The sequence below is a fragment of the Mangifera indica genome, chromosome 11, assembly GCF_011075055.1.
Source record: "Mangifera indica cultivar Alphonso chromosome 11, CATAS_Mindica_2.1, whole genome shotgun sequence".
Classification (NCBI taxonomy): domain Eukaryota; kingdom Viridiplantae; phylum Streptophyta; class Magnoliopsida; order Sapindales; family Anacardiaceae; genus Mangifera; species Mangifera indica.
Genome location: NC_058147.1, coordinates 12,457,439 through 12,474,183, shown reverse-complemented (window position 1 = coordinate 12,474,183; position 16,745 = coordinate 12,457,439). Strand labels below are relative to the sequence as shown.

The 16,745-nt window shown below is 34.4% G+C and overlaps 1 protein-coding gene across 10 annotated transcripts; it reads left to right on the top strand.

The window, feature by feature from the left end:
* Positions 1-451: 451 nt before the first annotated feature.
* LOC123229480 (pentatricopeptide repeat-containing protein At1g62930, chloroplastic-like) lies at positions 452-6,792 on the top strand. 10 transcript variants are annotated; one of them, XM_044655322.1, is made up of 5 exons: positions 452-773; positions 966-1,132; positions 1,238-1,317; positions 1,394-2,553; positions 3,398-6,763. In XM_044655322.1, the coding sequence occupies exon 4, from the start codon at positions 1,396-1,398 to the stop codon at positions 2,473-2,475; it is 1,080 nt and encodes a 359-aa protein (XP_044511257.1). In that variant the 5' UTR covers positions 452-773; positions 966-1,132; positions 1,238-1,317; positions 1,394-1,395; the 3' UTR covers positions 2,476-2,553; positions 3,398-6,763. The 10 variants fall into 10 exon arrangements, with proteins under 10 accessions (XP_044511257.1, XP_044511254.1, XP_044511255.1 ...); XM_044655319.1 differs by having other exon boundaries at positions 1,083-1,132; positions 1,238-2,553; XM_044655320.1 differs by lacking the exon at positions 1,238-1,317.
* Positions 6,793-16,745: the final 9,953 nt, after the last annotated feature.

Here is a 16,745-nt window from a genome sequence, read left to right as displayed (position 1 = left end):
ATATTAGTTTTCAAAGCTATGATGGAAAAAAATATGAGTTTTTAAAACTAAGTTAAGGAAAAGGAAAAAAATTTATTTATTTTTTATTACTAAATACAATGACAATTATACTCTTATTATTAATAGATTTAATTAGTAGTTAGGTATTTAAATTTTAAAAGTTAACAAGTGAGACTTTTGTTAGTGGACTAAACCTTGGGTAGAATAACTTGTTTTGCCTTTCATTAATCAATCATAGATCATTCTAGAGGTTTCTTATAAAATATACTGAATTAAAAGGAGGTTATCAATTTTATATTTCAAATCATTAGTAATTAATTAAAAAGGATTAAAGTTTTAAATGTTTTATATAAGGGTACTTATGGGTTAGTACTGTTACACTTAATCACAAAAAGGACAAATCAGTAATTATACATTATTTGCGATGCGTAGGAATAGGACCAAACTTATGATGCGTCTGTCCCTGTACATTTCGCGTCGCACAAATCTCTTTACGGCCGTTCACCAAGGAATTTCAAACTCCCTCCCTTCACAGATCCCCTCTTCGAAAATGTTTCTTAAAACTTCAGTTATTTCCTTTAAATCATCTTTGAATGTTAGATTTTCATCTTCATTCATTCCTTCGTCACTGAAATCAGCCAAACGCACCACTATTATTAAACACCTTTCTCAACTTGATAATTTCCTCCATGTAAACTGCAAGTCGGGTAACTTTTCTCTTGATGAAGCTCTTGATTCTTTCGATTACATGATTCATATGGACCCCACTCCTGGTATGTCATCTTTCAGTATTTTGTTTTCTGCACTTATTAAGAAAAAATATTACGATGAATTCCTTGTGCTATACACGAGGTTCGTTTCAGCTGGGTTGTTGCCTAATTTGATTACTTTGAACATTGTTATTAATTGCTTATGCAAAATGGCCCGGTTTCTGACGGTTTTGTGGTTTTTGGGAGTATTTTTAGGAGGGGTTTTTACCCTGCCGCTGTGACTTTTACTAGTCTGATTAATGGTCTTTGTAAGGAGGGAAAAATTAAGAAGGCGATCGAATTGTTTGGAAAAATGGTTTCTGTTGGATGTAGGCCTGATGTGGTTACAGTTGGGAGTTTGATCACTGGCTTGTGTCGAACAGGTAATGTCACTGTTGCCCTTCAGTTATTTGATGAAATGAATAATGGGAATGGTGAATTTGGTGTCATTTGCAAGCCTAATGTTGTTTGCTATGCTGCTATTATAGATGGTCTTTGCAAATATGGGTTAGTAGACAAGGCAAAGAAACTGTTTTCAGAAATGAAGTCCAAGGCTGTTAATCCAAATGTGATTACTTACAACACTTTAATTTATGGATTGTGCAATACATCTAATTGGGAGGAGGCTAAAACTTTATTTGCAGAAATGTCGGATGAAGGTGTAAAGCCTAATGAGGTGACATTTACTGTGCTTATGGATGAACTTTGTAAGAATGGGAAGATTGATGAAGCCAATGGATTGCTCCAACTAATGATTAATAGAGGTATTCACCCCAACACAATTTCTTACAATGCAATTTTAAGTGGTTATTGCTTGGCAGGTAGAATTGAGGATGCAAGAAAACTATTTGATTCCATGGAAAGTAAGGGGTGTAAGCCTAATGTTTTTAGCTTCAATATTTTAATGGATGGTATGTGCTTGGCAAATAAAATTGATGATGCTAAGGAATTGTTTTCTTTGATGTTTAGTAAGGGATGCAAACCTAATGTAGTTAGCTACACTACGTTGATCAATTGGTATTGTAAGAATCGAAAAGCTGATGAAGCTATTTGTGTTTATAAGGAAATGACCTCAAAGGGAATTCAGCCAACAATCGTTACATTTAACACCTTGCTAAAAGGTCTTTTCATATATGGTAAAGTTGGACATGCAAAAAAACTATTTGGTGAGATGCAACTTAGTAATGTTCCTCCCAATTTAATTACGTATAATATTCTTATTGATGGGTTTTGCAAAAATGGTTGTGTTTTGGGGGCTGTTGAACTGTTTCATTCTTTAAGAAACGGAAACATTCATCCTGACATCATTACTTTCAATTGTCTCATTGATGGTTTGTGCAAAACAAGAAGACTCAATATTGCTTTGGAACTATTTAACAGATGGCGCAATGAAGGATTTGTTCCAGATGTTGTGACATATAACATTCTGTTGTATGGACTTTGTAAAGAAGGGAAGTTGGAGATGGCAAGTAATTTGTTATCAGATATGGAGCAAAATGATTGTGCTCCAGATTGCATCATTTTTAATACTCTTATGTCTGGTTTCTTGCAAAATAATGAGACTTCAAAAGTGGTAGAACTTCTTCACAAAATGAAAGAGAGAAATGTGAAGCCAGATGCATCCATGGCTTCAATTATTCTAGATTTACTACAAAGGTATAAAAACTACAGTGAAGTCCTAAATTTGCTACCATCATTCTCAAAAGAAGAACCTACGGATAGTTGATTGTCAAGTAACTGCATTTTCTGAGGGAGTACAACTTATCACAAGAGTCTTGCCAGATGTCAAAGTTTCTATGTAAAGGTTTGTGCCAACATTGTAGTGCTCAATAGGAAAATATGAAATTTCGGTCTCCTTATTAGGGGAAAAAAAAATCAGTCAACCAATAAATATCCATGTCAACCTTAAATTATGCATGTTAACCAAGAAATATCCCGGTCTTGATTTCTAAAAAAATAAAATGGTATTAAAGGTTGGACCTGTTTCTGTGTAAGAGAATGAAAGTTAGGTTTTTCAATAGGAAAATTTGAAATTTCGGTCCCCGCATTTAAAAAAAAAAAGTTTCAATTTTTTTTATTTAAAAAACTAATAGTTCGGTACATTCAAGTGTTGTTATTTCTAAACTAAATCATTATATTTTATTGACTGCAATCCACATTTCAATCCTCTTTATCTGAGTAAAGTTGCAAGATGAATAGTCGATGGTGAATTTTGCATCCTTATCTATGTTCAGTCTAGTTTCTCTCCTCATTTGCAAAACCCATGGGGGTATTATACTAACTAATACATTAATATTCAAACTCACTAGTATGGTAGTCTGCTTGAAGTCTATTATTTATTACAGTATCAGAATTCCTGAAGTCATTAGTACTAGTATGGTTGAGTCTGTGTATTTTTTCATGTTGTATTAACATGTTTCATGATAGCTGTTAGATTATTTATTTGAACACCAAGTAATGAATTATTTTATGAACTTAATTAATTCTAAAATGATATTAAATTAGTGTAATGATACTCAACCCAAGTTATTCCCAGATTATAATCCATATCTTCATTCTTTGGTGGTTTAGCGTGACCATCAAGTTGCTATTAGTATGTGGCTGACACATCTTTGTTTCTAACAAGTGCATTTTTAATGTTATCAAAGGTTGTAGATGGCTTCATATTGAAGGTTGTTGATAAAAAAGATGTGATTGAACCAGTAAAGAAATCATATGAATTCTTTTGCAAATTATAATTGGATGGTGAAGAAGACTGAGAAAGTGTGTGCTTATTGTGTTAAAAAGAAGTGTGGTTATAAAGTGATGTGTAAGTTTACAACATTGGTTTCTGGGTGTCATTTTTAGTAATTTTTTTTTTCATTTTTTTAATTTTTATTGATTTCAGGTGTCATTTTTGTCATTGAATTAATGGGTTTATTATATGTGTGGGATTGTTTGTCATCAGAATCTAATAAGATTTATCTAGGAAGTCAAGATGAAACAGTGAGGGTTTGGTATTGTCTCTTTGTCTAGCCACGATTGTTCTTTTGGATTGCTTGGTATTTGATTTGTTGGTATTTAGAAAATTTCTGAATTCATTGATTATCTGATTTGTTTCTTTAATAAGGATTGAAATTAATTTATTTTTTATATTATTTTAGACTTTTTTTATTAGGAGCATTTAAGACTTTTGATAAAAGATCGTGTATTAGATAACAAAACTAAGGTTGTAAACAACATTGAGTCGCTTATGACCTTGATGTCTTAAGTCAGGCTTGGCTTGATTTAAATAAAGTCAAGCTTTAGCTCAAGTCAGTCGAGTTCAAACACTTAAGCTAGAGGCTGATGTTGGTTGGCTCGCTAAGTTGATGACTCAACTTGAGTAAAATATCAATATTTTACTAAAATTTTCAAATCTCGCATTTACACTCAAAAAATTTTACTTTTTATTTTTAAATATAAATGGTAATTGATAAATATATAAATTATGAGGTTTATAATATTGTTTTGAAAGTTAAAGTGTTTAAATGTAATTTTTTGAGTCAAGATCGAATCAATCTTCTTGTCTCAAGCTCGAATCAATCTTCTTGTCTCAAGCTCGAGCTTGAGTTCTCCTTTAATGTAATTAGGTGGAGCTCGAGCTAAGCACTACTTTACAAGTCTCAGATTGATTACACCCTTAAATGGAACTAAGTAGTGCTACTTAGTTTCAAGGATTATATTGTCATTGAAAAATCAATGTGTCTTGAATTTGACCAAGTGTAAATTTATCTCTAAGTATGTACCTCCTAGGAATTTTTGATGAGAGTGCAAAACACGGTTAAAACCATAAAACTAAATTGAATCATTTGATTTTTTTTGTAGTTTGGTTTGAGTTGGGTTGAAAAAAATTTGGAAAATGGTTTACAATTTGGGTTTTGGTTTAGGTGGTTTTGAAGTTGAACCAAACCATAATTCTTCTTTTTTTTTAAGACAAAACAACGTTGTTTTGTCCCCCTTTATAACAAGATCAAATACAAATTGGTCAATTTCTACTGTACCATGATTGACATCACTCTCTTCTCAGCATCATTCTCTCCTTGCTCAATGGTTGATGTTTTTACGTTGATTCTCTATGAGAGGTTGTAAATTATCCCTAAACAATATTGTTGCAAACCTGAATGATCGGCTAACTAACCTCCTAGCTGAGGGTTTCAGCAGCGCTCAGCAGCTCCTTCAGCAGGTTCCAGGCACAACTCCTTTTTACAGATTCACAATCCCAGTTCCTTTCCAACAACAATCCAAACGACATCACCAAATCTCTCACAACAGTAAGGGAGATGGGAGATAATCATGGACATAAACTCACTCTCATTGTTCTTTTCATCAATTATACTTGAGCCATGTTTGTAATGAGATTAAACAGAGCAGTAATCATATTTTAATTCATATTTATAATGTGAAAAATAGTTACAACAATGTTCCAAGAATGGAACAATAAGTTCCTCTAGAAATTCAGAATCCACAAAGGGTGATAACAAAAGCAACAAAATCAGAAACAAAAAATGAACAATAGTCCAGCTGGGTTTCGAGAGCCAACCCCCTCCCACTATCTCTACCTACTTAGTAACAATATTCTGAATAATAATTCCCCCCTTCCTATTCCAAGCATTCCCCATTATATGTGCAGTCTTCTAACCGTAAATGGATCCCACCACTAAGGATTCTCCTCTGTATTCTGGGAAGGAGGCTTCAACTAATTTCGGTTGCTTTTGTGAACTGTCCAAACTGCCCTCACCCATTTGGTCTTCACTTTCGCTCTCAACTGGGCTATCTTCTTCACCTCCTGGGCTGCCTTCTGGATTTTTCCCTTTGGGCCTGCAATGGTAGACTTTTGTAATTAGATTCCCAACAAATATCTTCGTTAATGGAAATCTCATTTCCTAGAATTTGTTTGGGTTCTTAGTGCTGAAAGCTTAAATAGTATTGTGTGTTTCTAAACTCCACGTTTTCTTGTGATGTTGATATTCAACTTTTGAGTGTCCCACTTTATTAGGAACCTACAAACTCAAGTTCTGGTGTAGAAGCTCAACTACCAATCATTCTTTTTTTTTTTTTTTTTTTTTCGGTTAAGTACTATTGACCAATCTTTGGTAACATGATTGTTTGCAATCAAAAGTTCCAGTGTAACATTTTGAGTGAATGTTGGATTTATTTAAGTTTTGATTGAGATTCTTAATTATTGTTGATGAATCTGTGAATGTATCCCAGGATGCCAATCATAGGTTGTTTCCTTCAAGTTGGTATGTCTAACGTCGATTTAGTAGTATATATTGTCACCTTTATTAAATGAGTTGGGATGACTTGGGCCGCATGAAATGTTTCTCACTCATCTTTGGTCTAATGTTTTATCAGCTTGGCAATTGCTTAAGTCGCTGATGGGAAGCCCACATCAAAGTGGGCTAACCTAAATCCAGGAGTGCTTACTTAAGTCGCGGACACATCTTTGTTTCTGAAGGGTGCCTATTATTGTTTTCAGAGGAATTTCTTACAAAGATGTCTCTAAGGTTGCAGGTGGTTTAGCACCCAGGGCTGCTGATTGAAATGATGCTATTGAAGCAGTGAAGAAATTGTATTAACTCTTTTGCAAATATTAATCATATAGTGAGGAAGACAGAGAAAGTGTGTGCTTATTGGGTTGAAAGGAAGTGTGGTTATGGAGTGATGTGTAAGTTTTGCAATCCAACTGAGGGTTTTAGGTTGTTGAAGTAGCTTGAAGGCCAGTTGAAGGTACAATCAATTTTATTATGTGTGGGATTGTGTCGCCATCGGAATCTTCTAATCTTTATCCGGGAAGTCAAGCTGAAACTGTGAGGTTTTGGAATTGTCTCTGCATCTGGCTGCGATTGTTGTTGGTACAAAGAAAATTTCTTGATTCACTGATTATTTAATTTGTTTATTTTATAAGGGTTGAAACTATGGTTTATATTATAGAATTTTTTTGTTAGGAGCATTTCAACCTATTATGAAAGATTATGTATTACATAACGAAATATTCATTGAAAAATTATTGTGTCCTGAATTTTACCAATGGTAAAATTATCTGAGTATTTACCTCCCTGAAATTGACAACAAATTTGTAGAAATAACTGAAGAATTACATAGTTTGTGGAGCATCAACAACTCCATTTGGTAGATGGCGATTGGATTAGTAGCTTCATGAACCGAAAAATCTACAAATCTTTTAGATAGAACAACATCTACTATACTTTAATCCCAATTGGGTTTCAAGAATGCTTATTGATGGTGGTTGTGCGTGATATTCTGAGATGTTTGTTTTGCAAGCGAGGTCTGGTTTGAATATGGATAGTCTTGTTTAACCTGATTTGGTACGTTTGGTGAGGGAAAGTAAATGAGTGATACATAAGAAAACCACTAAAAATAAAACAGAATTTGCAGTAATAATCACAATGTGTATGGATTCTGTACTCCTTATAAAACCCCACAAGGTAGTTGAATCTGTTAGGAAAATTCCTGAGATTAGGACTAGTTGTAGCTTTTGGCTATGGCGGAGATTGACAGTATTGACAATGGTTAGGAACCTCTTAACAAGAGAACAAATATTCCAACACTGAAGAACTAGTCAGAATCTAACAACTGAATTCTCGAATCTACTGATACCGCCCTCTTGATTGTCGTATTTGATCAACTGAACCCCAAATTCTATCAATTCCATTTTTTGGTTCATTGTCAGCTTAATATCTTCGTCTAAACTAGCAGATTTTGTGTCAAAATTTACTGTGTCGACCAGATCAGCTTCATTCTTCTTTCATCGCTCATTGTACACGATCAAGATGGCATCGTTACCCTATCAGTCTTCATCCACTAGTAAGACATCCCATGACTTGCAATGACAGTCATGATTTGGTTTCTATTTGCTTTTACAATGGAAATAAATTTTACTCTCACCTATTGCTCAAGCTTTCAATTTTGTTAGTCATTAAACTTAAGGGTGGATGAGTTGAGCTCGAACACTCTCCACCTACAATTTGGTTTGAATATAAAATGATCTAATTCAAATTCATCGAGCTAAAAGTAATGATGGTTTGAGTTTGACTCGAATAAAAAATAGTTTGGTGTGATTTGATTTAAGTTTGACTCGAATTCATAACTCGAGTTTATAGTTCAAATTTATATTTCGGATTTGTGATTTGAGTTCGTAGCTCATTGAAAAAATAATATAACATCACCCATTATAAACTCATTAACAAAACAATATTATTTTATCTAAATAATAGGTAAAATCACCCATTCAAACTGAATTGAGTTATAAATTTAAACCATCAATTCGGATTATGAATTCAAACTGAATCGAGTCATAAATTCAAACAATCAATTTAAATAATAAATTTAAGCTAAACTTAAGTCAAACTGAACTAAACACCTTCTATTGTATACCCAAATTGTCCATTTGCATGCAGATTATACGTATTTATATACTTATTTTGGTTAGATGGTGCTTATATTTGAGAAATTATTGTTTAGTCTCCTTCAGAAAGAGAGCAAATATTTTGGTTATAGTTAATATTTGGTTTTGATTTATGGTGATATTGGCTGTGAAGGGCTTTCCATATGGGAAAAGGCAAGTAACAGAATCTGTTGCAGCTTGTGAAGGGCTTCATTTATAGGTAATTGGTCTACTGTGTCGCGGAAGACAGATATTCATCAGTGACAGCATTTCATGCATACAATATATAATTTTAATGTGTTATTGACTTATCTAATTTATAAATTGTTTTGTCATATTGTGTCGTACTAATGTAACTTTAGAGAGGGCAGAGATTTTCCTTTTTTAATCAATGAAGAACCCAATTTTGGATTGGACTGTTCGGCCATCGAAACTTCAGGTTTAATGAATAGTTTTATAACTATTATATAAGATAAGTAAAAAATTTGATTTTAATATGTCGTCAATAAATTTCAAATTCATATCTTTTTTACTATTTGATTGTCATAATTTTATCATTCAAATTACCTCTTGAGGATAGGATTCAAGTATTATCTCTCTTACGAAATTCTTTAGTATGATGCTTTGGCTACTGGTCTTACTAGGTTTGCAATAGGTCTTTGTTTTGTTCTTGTGTAGACATTGCAGGCCTGACATCGCCCAGGTTCTCCTTTTTGCCACAACCAGCAGGAATACGATCTGTTATTATAGTAGGCTATATAAAATTAAAAAAAGTTACATCTGCAGGTGCAAAATGACAGTGCACCCACCAACCAAGCCAATGGCTACTAGTTTGGCCATTTTTGCTTTTTTTGTCTCTCTATATGAAGCACCCCTGACAGAAAAAATATAAAAAATCAAAATCAACAGTGTGGAGTGCTTCAATCAAATTGAAAAAACGCTTTTTCACTCTCTAGTTTGCATGAAGGCATAAGAAAAAAAAATAGTGTTTTGTAACGAAGGATTATATATTTATATATACTCAGCCCCTAAGAATCATTTGTCTATCAAGATTCAAATTTTATAAGGATGTGAGACTGTACATCCATGATATACGAGCATACATCTATACAGGGGATGTGTGGGCATGTGTCCTATAAGCATGGTAGTATGTCAAGCCAAAATAAATATCCAATTTTGATTTTGGCCTAATTAAACCTGAATTCAATTCCAAAGCTTGGGAAAGGATAACAATGCTCTTGGAGCATACTTAAGGGTGTTACAATTATTATCTCTTTATAAGCTTATGAAAACCTATAAAGACTAACATAACTTCTGCCTTTGATTTTAAAGGAAAAAACCCAAGTGAAACAAGAGTAATCATCTATGAAGTGAACATAAAATCTATACGCTTCAAGTGAAACTAATGGTGATGGCACTTAAACATCACTATGAACCAATTTAAAAAGAGTTGAGGATTTTATGCTAAGAGCAAGAAAAGAAAATTGATGTGGTTTTCCAAACTGACTGTCTTCACAAAAAGGTAATTACTTTGCATTGCAATCAGACAAATAAAGTCATTTAAACATTAACACAATTGAAGAACTTTAATTATGTGGATGGCCTAATCTCTTCTTCCAAGTAAACATATCAGTTTTTTGAACATGTAAGGTTGAATTAGATATAACTAAAACAGAATAATTATGCACTAAACAAGATATAGATTCAAGAAAAATATATTAAAGGACAACAGTAGAAGAATAGGAAGCCATTGTTGATGGAGTCTGGAGTTGATACAACCCATTCTCAAGTGTGCCCTATAGCAAAATGGTCTTTGATTCTTTTTCCTTCACAAAATACAAATCATAAGAGAATTCAACAATAACAATATAATCCTTAGTAAACTTTGAAATACTAAGTAGGCATTTTTTTTGTTTATTTTTGGCACACAAAGTATGTTTTTCAAAAATAATAATCTAATAGAAAACTGATAGAAACCTATACTTATATTATAAATTAAAATAAGTATAGTTGACAATAAGAGGTGTTAACTTCTCCCAAAGGCAAATAGAGGTATCTTTCCCCTCCCAATCAAGCAAGGGCTAGGCAAATAGAGGTGTTAACCAATTGTCCTCAAGGTGGGGATGATTTTCATTTTCATTTTTATTTTTTTTTTACATTTCTTCCAACCTATTTTGAAAAAAACTTGTCCCATTTCGCTATTATTCCAATTGCCCTTGTCCAAAAAAAAAAAAAATCAACCTCATACTTCCTCTCTCAATATATTCTACCTTCATCCCTAACACCAAAATCTTTAGCAAATGAACAATTTCAAGTAGTTAGGTTCACCAAAAACAACTGATTTTTCAATGAAATCAAATGAGTTACCCCCAAAAATTGTCAAATCACCATTTTGGACTATCGTCGACTTTGTGAAATCAGTAGAATGAATTAATTCATGGTCAGAGTTGCTGAAATCTATCAATTTCACTTTTTGGTGATCGAAATATACTATTTGTTTGTTAGAAACCTACATCTCAATAAAATCAGTTCCGCTCTTCCTCTCTCGTTTCTTATCACTAACTATCAAATTGACATTGTCGTGAAATCCATCATCATCCACCAGTAACACTACTAACCATTTGAATATACAGTTGTGATCAGATTCACATTTACCATCACAATAGAGACATATTCTTTTTACCAACATATCTCAAGACTCCAATTCCTTTAGTTGTCGAAACCACAACCAACTCCCATCCTTATCCAGCATAGCATTGATTGGTCTCATTCTCGTACTACTCTGATACCATTTTGATAGAAACTCAATGTTTATATTATAAATTAAAATAATTTTGGTTGACAATAAGAGATGTCAACTCTTCTCAAAGGCAAATAGAGGTGTCTTTTCCCTCCAAATCAACCAAGTGCTGCACAAACTATTGAAATAACAATAGAATAATACTATGTGTACCTACTTTTGATACATAATTCACATACATAGATGATGTATCATTATTGATTAGATATTGTTTTATCTTTAATTCAGAATCACCTAATTACATGATGACATATTATCTGTATACACAAATTGTGTATTAAAAATGTATACACATAGTTTTATTGATAACAATAGTTATCTCCTCTCTTTCAATACTTACTCCCCTTTATATATAACTCATTAAATATTATCCTAATAATATCTTTATTAAACATTACCCTAATATTAAATATCTTATCATAATCATATATTTTATCCTAATATTATTTTTCTTATAAGTGCTAGAACCCTGAGACTTGACAATTATAAAAGGATCAGGACAAGGAATAAGACCTGTAAGATGGTCTTCCATATCATACACCCCAACAACGACAAGATTTGTGCTCTCTAGTATTTGTAGTTATCTTTTGCCAGCTTGGGTGTGACCGTTTAGCCAATCACAGGTGTCCAAATGAACTTATAGTCTTCTCAGGTGCAAGATCAAACGAATAACCCCTCTCCGGCGTGCTAAGTACACTTGAAAAACAAGATAAATCAACCATTAACGTTAGTCAATAACTCTGATACCATGAACAGAAAACAAATACTTTATCAGTATATACTGAATGACAAGTCGTATAATTGCCATAGTAGAAAATGACAAGCTAGTTCTATTCATTAATTTAATGACAAACAAGCCTTCTGCCGTTAAAAAATTTACGTGCTAGCCATTTGGTTAGGTAAGATTTATGTACATGTAAATCTTCATAAACTTTAGGTACCACAAATCGTGCTAGTTTGCTTATAGTAAACTACAATACATTGATGTCGTATTCAATGAATCAAATTCACAAGCAAAATTGTACTAGATAGTCGAAAATGAGCTACACAATTACTATTAGGAATAGAAAAGTAGAGGCTCAATTGTCCTCCATATGTTAATAGAATCAGCATTTGTAAATCTTCCTATTTTTTAAAATAGCTTGCTTTTCTTACAGTGTCAGCAACAATCAGCCTTATCTGTATAAGGAAGTTCCTCTAACTTACTAGCGGCCACTGTATTAAGTTACTCGCAGAATCATGGTAAATAAACACAGGCCAATAATTTTATTTAAAGGAAAACTATTGGGGATAGAGTGCTATCGAGAATCTATAAATGCCTCTTAAAATCAATATAGCTACCATAAACAAAGTGAAGCACACTAATTTATTATTAAAGTTCAGTTCATCAAGCTAGCTATATATAATTACAGGCTCTCATGGATTCCATTTTATACTCTTAACAAGTATTTTCTATCTTGATTGCGCTTATATTGTCAAAAAAATATTTGTGCAATAAATGAAGCGATTTTCAATGTAATGGATTTCGGTGCCATAGCAAATGGGAAGAGTGATGACAGCAAGGTCAGTATAGTTTATATTAACTCTTTCCTTTTTCCCTTTTCTTTGAATGTGCTTGAGTACTTATTGTACTGGGCTTGGCAGAACTCATATTTAGAGACAATATCACTGTCTTTTTCATATATGCATTATCAAAACTTATGTTGAGTCTCAGGCTTTTACTGTTGCTTGGAAAAAAGCTTGTGATTGGAATGGCAAAAGCAAGGTATTTGTCCCACCAGGGAAATACTTGATCAGTTCAGTGGTGTTTGTGTTGAATTAAACTTAATTTTCTATAAAAAACTTTTGGTTTTTTTTTATTCAAAGTTCAATGTTCATAGCATAAGTTCATGTTCATACATGATTCATGTACAAGTTCAAGTTTATGTGCATACACAAGTTCAATGTTAGTAGCACAAGTTCAATGTTAGGTGTTAATGGCTAATGTACAAGTTCAATGTTAGGTTCATGTATTTAGGATTTTAAAAGTCATCCTTGTACCTATAAATACTCTAGTTGTTTTGTATTTGGAATAGAGAAAAATCAGAGAATTATAAGTCTTCCTCTCAAATAATTCTTTCACACAAAGCCTTTCCCTTATAAAAGGTTACCTCCCTTTTCTAACAAAGTGGTATCAGAGCTATGGCGAGCTCCAGCGTGACATCGTTTGGACAAGTTCCGTTGTCGCGTCTTACAAAGAACAACTATGATAAATGAAGTATACAAATGAACGCCTTGCTCAATGCACAAGACGCATGGGAAGTAGTTGAAATCGGCTACGAAGAGACGGAAGTAACAGGTACTATGACAACGAATCAATTGAGGACATTAAAAGAAACCCGTATGAAAGATAAAACTGCTCTTTACCTCCTTTTTCAAGCAGTTGATGAATCTGGTTTTGAGAAGATCGCCGGCGTGACAAGATCAAAGGAGGCATGGGACATTTTAGAAAAGGCGTACAAAGGTGCCGACCGAGTAAAACAAGTTCGATTACAAACTCTACGTGGCGAGCTTGAGGCGATGAAAATGAAGGAGTCGGAAGGCGTGTCCGACTACATAACGAGGGTGCAAACTGTTGTCAATCAACTTAAAAGAAATGGCGAGACTCTAACCGATGCAAGAGTGGTAGAGAAAATACTACGATCTTTGACAGATGATTTTGAGAATGTAATATGTGCGATTGAAGAGTCAAAAGACTTAGAGGGGATGACCATCGACTATCTCACAAGTTCATTAGAGGCTCATGAACAAAGGAAAAAGAAAAAAAAGCAAGAATTGTTAGAAGAAGCGCTGCAAGCGAAAACCACGCTAAAAGAAGAGAAACCAAGCAATGTTGATAGAGTTAGAGGTCGAGGTCGTGGCAGCCATAGAGGTCACAGCTTCAGTCATGGTAGAGGTCATGGTCGTGGACATAGTGAGAACGAAGAAAGAAACTTCAATAATTTACGTGGTGGAAGACGTGGTCGTGGAAGAGGCGGCCGACCAAGTAAGTATAATGTTGAATGCTACAATTGTGGCAAATATGGTCACTATGCAAATGAGTGCTGGTCCAGAAAAAGGGTGGAGGAAAATGCTAATTTTGTTGCTAAGGAAGAAACAGAAAATAATAATGTTGTTTTGTTGGCGAGTAAGGAGAACGGTCCCGAAAAGGAGAAGGTGTGGTATCTTGATACGGGTGTAAGCAACCACATGTGTGGATACAAGCATATGTTTACTGAATTGGAGGAGATTTCAAATAGTCATGTCTCTTTTGGTGATGCTTCCAGAGTGCGTGTCGAAGGGCAAGGTAATATTTTGATTAAATTGAAAGATGGGACACAAAAGTTTATTTCAAATGTTTATTATGTCCCAGAAATGAAGACTAAAATTTTGAGTTTGGGACAATTGTTGGAACGAGGTCACATGGTGTCCATGAAAAACCGATCTCTTTGTTTGCGAGACAAAAATAATCGGATAATAGCCCAAGTTGAGATGAACAAAAATCGGATGTTTAAATTGGATTTGGTAAACATTCAAGCACAGTGTTTGAAGGCTTGTGTAGAAGACAAAATTTGGTTGTGGCATTTGAGGTTTGGACATGTTAATTTTGGAAGTCTAAAAGAAATGGCTAGCAAGAACATGGTGTATGGACTGCCATCGATTGATTTTCTTGACAAATTTTGTGAAGGGTGTGTGATTGGCAAACATCCGAGGAGTAGCTTTTCGAAAATGGCAGACTATCGAGCAAAGAAGCCTCTTGAATTAGTGCATACCGATATTTGTGGGCCGATCATGCCGAGCTTAATTGGTGGGAACAGGTATTTCATAACTTTTATTAATGATTTTTCATGCAAAACTTGGGTTCATTTCATGAAAGAAAAATCAGAAGCTTTTGCAATTTTTAAGAAGTTCAAAATTTTTGTTGAGAAACAAAATGGTTGTTACATCAAGGTTTTGAGATCGGATCGAGGCGGTGAATTTATTTCGACCGCATTTAATCTGTTTTGTGAAGAACATGGTATTCGGCGCCACTTGACAGCGCCATATTCGCCACAACAAAATGGAGTCGCGGAGCGTAAGAATCGGACTATTCTCGACATGGTCCGAAGCATGCTCAAGAGTAAAAACATGCCAAAAGAGTTTTGGGCGGAAGCAGTGAATTGTGCTGTCTATTTGCTAATCGTTGCAAAACATCGAGCTTGGAATATATAACTCCACAAAAGGCATGGAGTGGTTTAAAACCAACGGTGGCACATTTAAAAGTATTTGGCAGTGTGGCGTATGCGCACATACCGGATCAAAAGCGCGTGAAGTTAGATGACAAGAGCTTGAAGTTGATTTTTGTTGGGTATGATGAGAAATCTAAAGCTTATAAACTCTTTGATCCTATTAACAAAAGGATGCATATTAGTCGTGATGTGCAGGTAAATGAAGAAGCCATGTGGGATTGGAATTCAATGTTGGAAATCATACATGAGAAGGGAAGAGATGAGATGCTCACATCGATGAATATATCAAAGTCGACATCCAACAACCATGAGGAGGCACCAACGATTGCGACATTCGAGTCGATTTCTTTGGATGATGAGGCAAGAACCCATAAAACTAGGAGTATATGTGGCTTATATGAGGTGACAAGTGAATTGCACTTGGTGTGTCTCTTGGCTCAAGGTGAAAATAGCTCTTTTGAAGAAGCGATTGTAGATGGCAAGTGGCGAGCCGCTATGGATGATGAGATGCATGCAATTGAAAAAAATGGCACATGGAAGCTCACTTCTCTTCCTGAAGGTCATAAGGCTATTGGTGTCAAGTGGGTGTACAAGAAGAAAATGAATCCACAAGGCGAAATCGAGAAATACAAAGCTAGATTGGTCACAAAAGGTTACAAGCAACAAGCCGGCATCGATTATGAAGAGGTGTTTGCACCAGTGGCTCGAATGGAGACCATTCGACTTTTGATTTCTTTTGCGGCTCAATTGAAATGGCGTATTTATCAAATGGATGTCAAGTCGGCCTTTTTTAACGGGATTTTGGAAGAAGAAGTATACATTGAGCAACCCCCCGGGTATGAGAAAAAAGGTAATGAAGATAAAGTTTTAAAATTAAAGAAGGCTTTATATGGCTTGAAACAAGCCTCTAGGGCTTGGAACACTCTGATTGACCAATATTTTAAGTCGCATGGTTTTGTGCAATGCCCGTATGAACATACACTGTATGTGAAGGTTAAAAATGGAGACATGCTAATTGTGGCTTTGTATGTTGATGATTTAATTTTGATGAGCAATAATGGAGAAATGATTGATGACTTCAAAAGGGCCATGAAGAGTGAATTTGAAATGACTGATTTGGGACTTATGTCCTATTTTCTGGGTCTTGAAATAAAGCAGGTTAGTAATGGCATTTTTGTTTCATAAGAAACCTATGCTAAGGAGATTTTGAAATGTTTCAGAATGGTAGATTGCAAGCCGGTCAATACACCGGTTGACTGTGGCGTCAAGTTATCTAGGAATGACAAAGGGAAGGTGATTGATGCAACATTGTACAAAAGCCTAGTTGGAAGCTTGCGATATTTGACATGCACAAGGCCGTATATTTTGTATGGAGTTGGCCTTGTGAGTCGGTACATGGAGGAGCCAAGATCGACACATTGGAAGACTATCAAACGGATTCTTCGTTACATTCGAGGTACTCTATCACTTGGGTTATTTTATGGTTCATCCGTTGACAAATTAGCAATTTTTGGTTATTC

What these genes read in the sequence shown, in the direction of transcription:
- LOC123229480 (XM_044655314.1), top strand. Translation starts at nt 1,063, where the DNA reads ATGGTTTCTGTTGGATGTAGGCCTGATGTGGTTACAGTTGGGAGTTTG.